A 13,103-nucleotide genomic window follows, 5' to 3' on the forward strand; every position below is an offset into this window, starting at 1 on the left:
AGGGTCGAGTCGGGTGTTTGTTTTTTGTTTTTTTGTTTTTTTTAGATTCCGATAAATTAAATAAAAAAATATAAAATATATATATATATATATATATATATATATATATTATTTTGAAATCCTTTGGCGTTTCCTGTCCTCACCTCTGTCAAGTGCCGCTGACTTGACGCAGCGTTCCCCGCAGCAGAGGTCGGGACCTCTCTTGGGGGAAGGGTGGGAGCGATCAGCAAAGTTGTTTCCCCACTCTCCCTCCCCCCCGGGTCCCAGCAACTTTCAATTGGTTTCACCCCTGAAAAGAGCCTTTCAATGCTTTAAAGGACTACTCGTTTTTACTGAAGTGCTGGCGAAGAAAAAACAACGTCAGAGTCAATTGCAATTTCATTAACTTTGTCTGAGGGAGAGCTGCTGACTAATAAAACTTAAGGATGCGCCCAGAATACTTAAAAGCGTCTAATTGCAATACTGATGCATAGGTATTTCTGATGAATGCAAACCAGTGAAGCGTCATATTAACATAATCCGTGTATGAACTTTGACCCTGAGTGTTATGGCCAGAAAGGAAGTGCTTATTGTATAATTTCACCAGATGGAGCAACAAGTCACTCCACAATACTCATCTGCCTGACAAAAGGCTTTTAGAGCAAAATATATTCACTTCATGCATATGATCAAAGAGAGGGGTCATTTTTATGTATGTCAGTTCAGAGGCGCAAAGTAGCATTCACTCAAGAGTAAATGGAAGTAGTTGGGCGTAGTTTTTCAATAAGTAATAAACTATAATCTTAAACTGTAAGAATTGTAGTTGTACTGTTTGATATTGTGTATTAAATGCTGCCTAAACAAGTTACTTTTCTTCACAATGAGGTAACTTCTCTAGAACCCCAATTGTTGTAACAGTAGCCCAGTATTAGGTCCTAGTTGAAGCAGTTCCTTGCCGAGAAGGAGGGTCTAAGGACGGGATGTTCTGGGACAGTTATCCATTTGCTTGTTTTCCATTGATTAATTTGCTTGTCTGTTCTGTTTCATTGTTGATATTGTAACCTTCTGTTGGGTAAATCAATTATCATGTTCAGGTCTCAGAGGAAACTGCTGTTATGATATGGGGCTTTACAAAAATAAATTGAATTGAAGTTAGTTAATAACAGTAATACTTAACTTACAGACGTTTTGTATTATTTTATTATTATTTCACAGGTTTTAATACCGGATGCCCTTCCTGATGCTAACAGGCATATACTGGAGTCATGTGACTTGCTCAGTGACTAACAGTAGTATTCATTGGGATGTAATGTTTCACTGTTTCACTGTTGAAAAAATATCCAACCACATGATGAAGATAACTTTCACCCGACCAGAAAAACCCCTAGCTGAGAACTGTGACTGGACTGGACTAGATCCCAGCATCATGTATCACATTCAGGGCACCCAAAGACACTTTACATTGCATATTTCATTCACTCCACAGCTGGCGATGGTAAGATACAACTGCCCTGGGGTAGACTGAGGAAAGCGAGCCACCAGTCACTCTCAAAAGTGATTGATGGTGGTGAGGTAAAGTGTCTTGCCTACGGACACAACAGCAGTGTGGACTATAGATCCAGTACTGTCTCACTGGTCTCACTGTGGCACCTGGTATTCTCACATCCCAGTATTAATGAGGCATTAGCTTCCCATGTGAGACGCTGTAGGACATTCTCAAAGTGGCCTGGCTGCTCTATTGCAACACAAAAGTACAAAAAAACACTACAAATAGAAGCACCAGAGTTTATGTAAAGTTTGTTATTTTCTTATTCAGACATGTAATAAACAAATCCACAATTTAAAACAATTGAGCATGGCAGAGCAAAAAGTGACCCATTTTAGTGTCTTTTCCATTTTTGCAACAACCAAATATAGAAAAAAAAAATCCTCCCGGTTCTCACAAGCCCAAACATCTAGTCCCAGCTAGTGTAGTGAACCTATAAGAGCTCTGACAAAAACAAAACTAACAAACTATGGAACACAGTTTGTCTCACAATATATCGAGACCAAATCATGCCACAACACTTCTGCTTAAGGTGTGCTAAATGATAATGTCAAATCCAGACAGAAACACTGGTATGACCACATCAAAACAACATATCTTTGAAATATCAGTATTTAACCTAAAATGTAGTTAGTCTCATCTATAGTCATAGTATTCCTGGTAATAAATCCTACATGTGTCTGCATAAAATGTGAGTTCCTGAAGTCCATAACATTGCAAGCCTGTACAAGACATTATGTGCATGAGAGATATTTAAAGAAAAACGGTTTCGTAGAGTTGACAAATTTAAAATGCCGTCCACTTGGCTCTGAGTGTGGAGTGCGGACTCAGCTCTTTTCCAATGTAACTGCAAGCCTCATATGCGCTGCTAAAATCATTTATATGAGGAATGACTGACAGAGGGGAAAATTGATTGAATTTCTGTCAATTTAGCAGTTTTTGTTTTAATATCCATATCATTATTTTGTTGACTTTTCATATCTTACCAACGCAGAAACACATCAAAAGACTTAGCCTAGAGTAAAGGAATCAAGTTTCTGCATTGCAAATTACATAAGATCCGTAAATAGATCTGAAGATTTGAAGTCATCCTGTTAGAAACAAAACAAAAAATCAATTTGAAATATTTAAAAATTTCGAGACAATTTACTCACAAGAGTCCCAAGGAAAACATACTCTTGTTAAATTATATTGTACTGTACATAATTGACTATAATGTACTTAGAGCTGTAACAGTCACTCAGAAATCTACAGTAGAGGCAGTCAAGAGTAAACAGTTTATGATGAATATAGTCCACACGTAATGGTATTTCGGTATATGAGGAAAAAATGCATTTGGGGACAGGACGTAACGGGACAGTGACTGACAACTCCAAAGTGAGTTTCCATAAAGTTCGATCATAGCTGGTTCGAAGCTGCACATTTGGCCTTTCAAAATTAAATGTCAAAAACCTTGAAGTGCAGAAATACAGGTGTGACTGAATCGAGTTTGCAAACTGTCAAGACATCCTCAAGTTCAAAAGTTCAACCTCGTCCTGAAATAGGTTGCAATCTACCTCGGATGTTCCAATGGCAAGCTTGGTAGAATAGGACCCTTTAACATACATTTTCAATGTTTTCAGGGCTAAATTCTTAAATATTGCTTGTAGGGCAGTGACAAAAATGTTCTACTGTTGTTCTTGAAGCCATAATATCCAAAATAATCCATACGCTGTAGCGGAGTAGTAGTAGTTTGCTCCAGCAGTAGTCTGTAGATGTTTTGAAGGATTTCTGATATTTAGTACGGGCTGATTGGTTGTTGGTTTACTCAGTGGGACTCTCCGTTGACTGAGCTACCCTCTCCACGGGGCGATGAGGAACGCGATAGGCCCCTCTCTGTGTTTTCGGAGCTGTTCCCGTTCTGGCTGAGGTGGTCCGAGGATGCGCCTGCACTAGAGGAGGAAGAGGAGGTAGAGGAGGCGGGAGTGGAGGCAGGTTTGGCCTTCTCCTTAAAGTCTGTGATGATGACAGTCAGGTCCCCAACGGTCACCTCCAAATGCTGCGCGCTGCTCCGGTCGATGTTTTTTAACCTGGGCCTGCAACAATAAACATATACAGCATCAGGTAAGGGTAATTAATATATAAGTGGAGGTTAGGATTTATATCAGTGACATATCAGTATCGGTCTGATATAAAAAATGTAGCACCGACATTTGGCACCAATATTTTCTCAAAGTTGCCCCCAGTCTCTGTGTGCTCATGTGTCATTCCCAGTTTAACTTTGGAAATAGAAGAGCAATCAGGCTAAAAATATGCCCATATGTTTAGATAGTTGTGCAATACATTATTTTATATCCCAGATAAAAAAAATAATAATAACAATATTTGCAAAGTCAGAAAGCTTTACTATAAATTAACAGCACTGATTTAATATCTTAATATTAGTATTGGAAAGTATTGGTTATTGGCCACAGCAGCATGACAAATATTGACTATTATAGGTACTATAGGAAAATATTGAGAAATTAGAATAAATCAGTTTCATGTAGCTTACCTCATTCAGCGTGCAAATTAATAATAATTATATTAAGTGCCTGCGTAAGTGTATGTATATGTATGCCTAGTGACATGTGTTCAAGGATCAGTGTGTGTATGTGTGTGTGTGTGTGTGTGTGTGTGTAGGTGAGTGTGTGTACAAATATTGGCGAGTATGGGTTTGTGTATCTGCATATATGTATGTATGTATAAATAGGTCTTCTTTCCTATATTCATGATAGATGAGTTTGTTTTTTGTCTATATATAGATTTTCTGCCATCTTGTATTCTATATGTTAAGAGGGTTAGTAAAAATAAGTCTTAAACTTCAGCCTAAACCTCTTAGGTCTATAGAATAACTAAAGTGCTATGTGTTATTTTTGTGTGATTCATGAATCATCGCCACACAATTAATGATTATGCCAACTGACCGAAGAAAATAAACTACCTAACTAGCTAAATATTGGCTTAAAAATCCATATCAGACCATCCCTAATTTACAACCCTCCAAAAGTTAAATTTACAGTTACTGAACAAATTCTACTTGGACCTTTTGCTCTGTGTATTAGCATAAATACACAGAGCAAAAATCAAAGAATTTAGAATGTTCAAAAATTCCTAAAGCTAAAGCATTGTACTAAATGTGAGCAGATATGTGTGGGGTTCACCTCATCTTCTTGTGACTGTTCTTCTTCAGCGCTGGCTCTCGGTCACCCTTCTCTCTCTCCACTCGCTCCTTCTTCTCTTTCTTTGGCTGCGATGGCAACACGAACTGCTGTGTGACCTGCTGCTGCGTGACGAGCTGGGACACCGGCCGGGGCTTCCTGATGAGGCACGTCCACACATGAGAAGACACCACCAGGGGGCGCAAAAGAGAAAGAAATACAAAGAAACATTAGAGTCAATGCAAGGTTTTATGTTGATAAGAGAGGGGAGATAAATGTGTTTGCACTAGATTTGTTGCTATTTCTGGGATTCTGGTGATCTACCGTGGGAAAGCAACAAAGGTTTGGATGTTATTGTAAGAAAACTTGTGTGGTGTTATAAAAGTAAATGAATGAATCCTCCTTTTAAGTGTTATTATTTCTCTCCACATGTTTACTTCCTTAAAGGGCTAATATTATGTTGTCTTCTGATTTATGTTACAATGTTTCCTCATCAAAAACACAGCCAGAACTGTGTTTTGTTTAATTCATACATGTTTAATTAATTCATTCATTAATCATTGGATTTATACGGCACCTTTCAAGATACCTAAAGTGCATTATTCATTCACTCCATAATCAGCAGTGGTAAGCTACTAATGCAGCCACAGCTGCCCTGGGGCAGACTGATGGAAGTGAAGCTGCCAATCTGCACCATCAGCCCTTTTGACCATCACCATCACTCACACACCACATTCATACTAGGCACTGTAGCTGAAGTGTCTTGCCTAAGAGCACAATGTCCCACTGTGGCACCTGGTTTTCAGAATCAGAATCAGAATCAGAATCAGAAGACTTTTATTGCCATAGTCTGTGAACACAGTTCACAAACTAGGAACTTGATACGGTGAAAAAGTGCAACATAAACACACTGAATAAATACAAATACAAATACAATATATTCCCAGCAGTCTCTCACTCAAGTACTAACCAGGCCTGGCCTTGAGATCTGACATCAGGTTTTGAAAAGCTGGTATGGTTACTACAAGCTAATATGACCACTAAAACACAAATCCTAGATATTTAGGCTCAGTTCTTCTCTCAAACAGAAAACACCCACATGAATGTTCCACCTTGTGATGCCATGTGGCAATACAGGGAGTGCTCCACTGTGATTTTAAACTCCACCTTCATTAGGATCATTTGGATAATTTCAGCCCTGGAATTGACCATCTCTACTGAAAAAGAGGTAAAGCTGTAGCTGTTAACTTGAAAACTACTTCATGACCAGAACAGAGCATTTTGAGCTTTGGAGATTAATACAATACAAAGAATTACTCAAACATGTAAGAATGAAACAAAACACTTTTCTGGGTACGTTATTAATGAGGTAACAAGATTTTAACATGGCTTAAAGCAAAGCTCAAAGCTGTGTGAGTAAAGAGTGTAATTTTACAAAAAGAATAACTGTTTTATTCACTATTTTAACCAACTTTCAGACATAATCTTGCACAGTTTAATCATTTTAGTTATATGGGCCGCTTAAACATGTACAAGAAACAAGGCTCATTATACCTATGCATTCTTAGCTGTGCTTCTTTTCAGTTTTCCAACAGTGTGAAATGAAGCATCACAAAACCTTTTACGGTAATTACTATATCGACTTCAATACATGAAAGACGGAACAATTATTTTTGTGGGTCAATATTTATCGTGGGTACTTTTGTTTGGACTTGTAAGGAACTATTTGTTATTTTCTGTACTTTCATGTGTGGTTTAGAGTCCATTAGTCTGGATAACAATTACGATTAACAAAATATGACTACTATGACTACTGATTAATAGTTGCAGACCTACATAGTACCGGTATATATAGAATAGTTCTTTATGGAGTGAATCCTGTTTTAGATTTAGCATGTCACAGGCACATTCAATAGTGTAATGATCTGGTATTTTGTGTTTAGTTCAGTTTTGTTTATGTGTTAATCTAACTGCTTTTGTGTGTTACTAGGCCTGTCACAATAACTAATTTTGAAGTTTGAAAATGTAGATGATAAACAATAATACTGAAACTAATTTATGCCACTGACAATAACCCGAGAGCAGATTTAAACCACAAAAATTAGTCTAAATGTACAATATTGCAAAAAATCCATAGGCTGCAATACATAAACAGTAGAATAAAACACTTTAGTACTGGTTTACAGCTGTAATGAGTTATAAAGGTTATTTATTCAACCTTCTACACTGCAAATCTTATCATACAGCCAAAAAATAACCCAAAATTTCCCAGTGGTGCAAAGAAAATGTACACATGATAAATACGTAGCCTTTGTGTTCAGAAATAAACAACCAGAAGAAAATAAAAGCTTCCTTACAACAGAACGCTACGCTATTATCGTTATTGCCTATATTTTCTTCAGCAATATATCGTACTTTAAAATTTATTATCGTGACAGGCCTAACAATTTTAACGTAATACATCTTTATTGGTATTAAATGTATAGAACAAACTGACTGAACTGTTCAACTTTCTACAAAGGAAAACGCACATATATATAGAGATAGCAAAGGGCGTGAGAGGAGAAAAGAAATAATGTAGATTAATGAGAGCTAAAATCAGAGTGAACACAGCGCCTCATGCTCGCTCCGCTGCAAAACCGAGAGTCCATAATGAGTGTCAAGAATGGTTATAGGACAGCACGGTTCAAGTGGTCTTAATGTGAGCAGCTTGTGGCAAAATGTCTAAATAAAACCTCCAGGTGTCAGGTGAGAATGGAGAAACCTTGTGTGAACCTGCCTCAGAGCAAAAACAGACGTAGGAAAGAAAGACGAAGGAAGATAGTGGATAGATATTTATAGATGGTAGTCCTCCTGGTGGTGGTGTTTTGGGATTATGTGGATTACAAAGCAAAATATACAACCGAGTATATATCAGTAGTCAAAGCCATCTTGTTTGTGTTAACACGAAAGGTTTAATAAAGGGTTGTCAAAAGTATCAAAAATCAGATACTACTCGATACTAAAACTAGATCGAAACTAATTATTCATTTCAGCAAGTATTGATACTAAAAAAGTCACATTCACAGGACAGAAATTAACCTTTCCTGCGTAGTTTTAGAATGATCTTAAGCTGTATCAGAAAAAGTTTAAGACAACATGGACGAGTATGACGAGTATAACATGTACCACTATGGAACATACCTGGACAACTGAGGAATTACACAGATATAAGGCCACAGGGTAATATAAAAAAAGAAAACACTATGATCTAATGTTGAAAAACTCATTCTCTTGTCTAAATAAAGAGTGTTTTTATGATCATTGTGGTATCGTAATCATATTGAGTATTGGGTCTATTCCTTAGTATCAAAATTGAGTTTGAAATTTACTTACTTACTTTAGTGACAATGTTATAAGGTAGAAATTTAATTGGCTTCATTTTCCATTGAGTAAACTGTATTTGACCAACTTGTGAACCAACAAGTTTTTAATGCTCCTATTCAAGCAATCAATTTGCATTTGGTGCAACATAAAATAATGAATTATAATAGTAAAATGAACTACAATACAATGAAATAAAAGTGTGCAAACCATAACACATAGATAGATTTTAGGTGTGAATCATACTGAAAGATTTGCAGATTAAATATTTAAAACCCTCTCGACTACAATTTAAAAGATTGAAGCATTTTATTTGACACTGACTTGATAAGTTCATGTTTATATATTTGGTGTTATTTTAAGACAAGACACTGCAGGTGAGTAGAAAAAAATCTTAAATTTGAAAATTTGTAGTTTGTCTACATAAATGCAAGAAGAAAAAAATGAATGTGTAAAAAACAAAATGGACCATTTAGGGGACATTCAAAACAGAAACATGAAAAGAGTCTGGTTTACATTTCTTGCTTCTTTTTATTGATATATTAGATACTACAAATATACAGAGGAATTTTGGATATCTTAATGTTTGAGTAAACTAGAAATAAAAAATCAAATTTCTATTTAAAGGGCTGATTCTTATGTCCCTATGGGGGGAACATGCAGTTTGAAAAAAAAATGGACTTTGAAGTTACAATGTCCCAAGTCTATGGAGGCAGTTGATTAAATATTAAAACATCTTTCAGTGCAATTTTGTTTCCACATGAAAGAGTATAATGTGAGAGACCAAACTGACCAAAAAAAATGCCTGTAGTGTCTCCCCTTAAAAGACCTTTCATGAATGTCATTTCATTGTAAAGCAAGAATCACATTTGGGCTGAAATGGATGACAGGACCTGGCTCTGGCGCCTGTTAAAGACACATCGCTGAATCTCACTCTGACACTTGCAAAATGCATTTTGTCACATTTTTGCTTCACATAAGACTGTGGCAAAATTTATTGGTACATTCCTAATTACAGTAAAATGTGGTCTTTATTTTACTGAAGGCTGTGGCTCTTTCACTTCAGTGTAACAGTATAAAAACATTGGTGGTTTCAAACAAAATGTGTCCTAATTGGCAATATCCTTTCAAGGAAAAACTGCCAAAAACAGACATCCTCCCGGGCTGCTGACTCGACTACAGGAAAGCAGATCTGGAAGCAGCTGACAGAGGAGATGGATTAGTAGTGCAATGAAAAAGAAGATTTTAGACCCAAAATGTTAATAATTTCTTACATATTCTCAGTTAAATGTTATAACCAATATTTCCCTGCAGTTCCCTGGTTGATTTTGACTTTGATTCAAAATGAAAATGGAATGTTCCACAGTACACCATTAAACTTATTAGCCAAAGCAATAACATCTCCGTGGACACATGTAGTTAGTAAGTTACATAATGCAACTTTAAAAAAACAGGCAATCCTCACAAAAGGTACAAATGAATAGCCCAATACCTACAACTCCAGATATAAGTATTGGATGCTATTAAGGTCATAGAGAGTACTCCTACGCTGAGCGGCTGGCTCCAAAGAATATGACTGACCATTAAACATTTGAAAGGATGAATTTCCTAAAAGCCATATTTCTGTTTGTAATAAATGTGGTCTGTCTCAAATGATTCATTATGCAACTGCCCTGGCACCGCTCTACATGCAGGAGGCTCTAGTGCTGTGTGTGCGTGTGTTTGTGCGTGTGTTTGTGTGTGTGTGCGTGTGTGTGTGTGTGTGTGTGTGTGCGTGTGGGTGGATATTCATCACTTTGTGGGGACTGAAATCTGTACTATACATAGTCACCTCATGGGAACCACTGGCTTTGTGGGAACCAAAAAACCAGCCCCCATGAGGTCAGTATCAAAGACAAGGTTAGTTAAGTTAGAGTTTAGAAATTGTTAAACATGCACTACGACAATGTAATTAGTGAGATCCCACCACATGATTGTCTCCATGGAGATGTGATTGCTTTGCCTGGAATGTCCCACGGTATTGACATTTAGCTGATCTTGCATATATGTGACTACAGGTGTTTTATTCTTAGAGAAATACCTTGAAAAACATGCAATTTTATGGTGGGTGTGGTTGCCTCTCCACAGATCTGACCTGTACCTTGGCCTGATGGTATTAACTGCTTCTCTCCATGGAGATAGATACATTTTATGCTATTCTGCAACACAAAATCCAAGAAAAAACATAATATATCCATGCAGACAAGCAGGTGACAGAAAAATGACATAGTGCACCTTTAAGGTTGGGATCAGTTTCCAGGAACTGAATGCAGGTCAATGTAACGTCCCCAAAAGCATGAAAACCCAATGTGCATGTTTGTGTGTTTGTGTGAGTGTGTTCTTGGACTGAGAAGCGTAGCCCAGAGCCGAGTGTGCTTGAAAAGGCCATCTGTTGAGTAAGCCACAGTTTGAGAGGATAGGAGCATGCACAGACACATTAACACAAGACGACACAGTTATAAACGCGAGCTATAGAAACGCACAACTCAATGCATTTGGATAGACTGCATGATAGAATGTATTTGATGAAAGTAAATGAACAGTGTGTATACTGAGGGAGAATGAATGCTAATGTGAGACTGGCCCCAGCTGCAGACAGGGGTGCACTGACACGATGGAGCAGATGAGGCACGAGGAGGACTGTGCCAAACGCTGTAATCTGCCAGAGTTTACTGAGCATGTTTATTTTGTGAATACAGACCAAATCTTTATTAAAAAAGTACTGAAGTAATGAAGTCAATGTACAACGCATTATCATTATTTGCAACTGTACAGCTAAATCTATGGGATGGGGAGATTGCAAAACTGTACTAAGGACACCGCCAGCTTGGTCCTTGGTGACAGTTCTTTGTGGATAGCTCTAGGACCTCCATCTTCAGAGGTTATAATAGGTATTTCTACAATGGAAGCATGGTCAGACTTGAATGGGCACAATAATGTTGAGTGCTCATGTCTCCGGGCCTTGAATTGATGGTAAATAAACTTCACCTGCGTTAGACTTCACCTCCTGCCTCTCTTTATGACTCTGCGGTCACTGGAATTAGGTCTACTATCTATTACCGCAAATGCTGCTGTTTAGTGCAGCCAGACCTAGCTGTCACTGAGATCATATTTTGCTATCGGCCTTAGTGGGGCTGTAACACAAATGCGTTAATCTGCTCGCCTCTAGTGACGATGAAAGTGCCAAAAGTCAAAATGACAAAACAGAATACGCACAAACAATCCCAGAGTAATCCTGCATTATTAGACTGTCTACTATCCAAAGCTCAAATGCTCTGTTCCACCTTGTGATGTAAGGAAGCGGTAGTTTTCAAGTTAACAGCTACCTTTTACCTTTAGTTGAGTAGAGAGTGACAATTCCAGGGATTAAATACTTCAAATTATTCTAGCCTCACCCTAAATATGCAGGGTTTGTGTGTTAAACATGTGTGAATGAAACAAAACACAACTCCAGGTATGTTTGTGATGAAGACAACATTATAACAGAGATCACATGCATATCCCATTTATCCCATATTTTTCAGGTTTGCAGACTTTTTGTCCAGACTGATGCGATGCTGTTAGACTAGGGACCAAAGCAGATTAATTCTATGGTATTTTTGCAAGTCCTAACCAAAAGAGATAGTCCAGGAATTGCACCTAATCATTTGCATTAGAGACAATGACCATGATCTTGCGATATCTGTCCAACCACCCCATAAAAGTAATTTGGCCTTCCCCATTCTCAATTACACTTTTACACACCTAGTATCGTAATATTACCTCTTTCACTGCACCATTACTATCACAGCATCACAGCAGCCTTTTCAAATCCACATTCTCTTCTATTCACACTCAATAAAGCTTTATCCGAGTGTGCTAACCTCTGTGTGAACTCTGTGTGAAAAAAAATAAATAAAAAAATGCAATAACAAAGTGTTGGCTTCGACACGCTTAATCAACAGCCCTACAGCGTGGGCTTGTACAATTATACCACAAGCAGAACACTGTGTACAAATGCACTGAACTCAATCCATCCAAATACTAGAGAGAGCACCTGGTCCGAAACGTGCGATAACAAAACCTTGGTGGCCTATTTAGTTAAATTTAGTGGCTTCCCCAATCTCCCCTTCAGCGAGTATTCATAAACTGAAACCTGTTCTTGGGGCAAAATGCGTTGTTTAGTAATTCTGGGGTGACCTAAATTTAAGCTTCAAAGAGTGCCATCAAGACGGAGAATTTTCCAGTTATTTCGATTCCTTCTGTGAACGTGTAGAAAGGCGAGGCTGGGATGAAATGCAAATGGGTCTCCTGGCCTACATAACTGTGATAGAGGAGATGGAGAGATTCCCTAATATGCCTGTTGTGTCAGCACCACTCAGAAGAAATGCTGACAACTTGTATGAGACTTTTATAAGCCTCTAGGCCTGTCAGGATAATTACTATATGGACTTATCGTTCAATATATGATAGCTGGAACAATGTATTTTTGGGCTCAATAGTTATCGTGTGTGCATTTGTCTACATTTTCTTTGCAATAACGGGGAGAGTTTTGTTACTTTTGTTTGGGAATTGGACTGTAGAGGCTGGAATAAGTCACTTCTATGGTTATTATTGCTTCATTCTGCTATCTGTCTATTTACAAAATGGCTTACTGGCATTATCCTGCTTTATGGTTATATTGTCACTGACATAAAGTAGTGTATGATTATTTGAAACTCGTATAATATTTCTCATGCTTCAAACATCATCCCGATAACAAATTTTGAAGTGTGATGTATTGCTGAAGTAAATATAGATGATAATATTGAAACTAATTTATGCCACTGACACAATAACCGAAGAGCAGATTTATACCACAAAAACTATTCTAAATGTAAAATATTTATAAAAACAGAACAAAAAGATGAGCAGCAATAAATAAATAGGGGAATAAAACACTTTAGTACCGTATTTTCCGGACTATACACCGCTTTGGAGTATAAGTCGCACCAGCCAAAAATGCATAATAATGAAAA

At 37.5% G+C, this 13,103-nt stretch overlaps 1 protein-coding gene across 1 annotated transcript in view; it reads right to left on the reverse strand.

Moving 5' to 3' along the window:
* Positions 1-1,764: 1,764 nt before the first annotated feature.
* Positions 1,765-13,103, reverse strand: part of yaf2 (YY1 associated factor 2) — a 30,963-nt gene continuing 19,624 nt past the window's right edge. Inside the window, exons 3-4 of the mRNA XM_033989836.2 lie at positions 4,708-4,863; positions 1,765-3,600 (exon numbers count right to left, since the gene is read on the reverse strand). Coding sequence (XP_033845727.1) covers positions 3,333-3,600; positions 4,708-4,863 — 424 coding nt within the window. The 3' untranslated portion in view covers positions 1,765-3,332. The remainder of the gene's footprint in view (positions 3,601-4,707; positions 4,864-13,103) is intronic.

Source organism: Periophthalmus magnuspinnatus, chromosome 23 (genome assembly GCF_009829125.3).
Source record: "Periophthalmus magnuspinnatus isolate fPerMag1 chromosome 23, fPerMag1.2.pri, whole genome shotgun sequence".
NCBI lineage: Eukaryota > Metazoa > Chordata > Actinopteri > Gobiiformes > Gobiidae > Periophthalmus > Periophthalmus magnuspinnatus.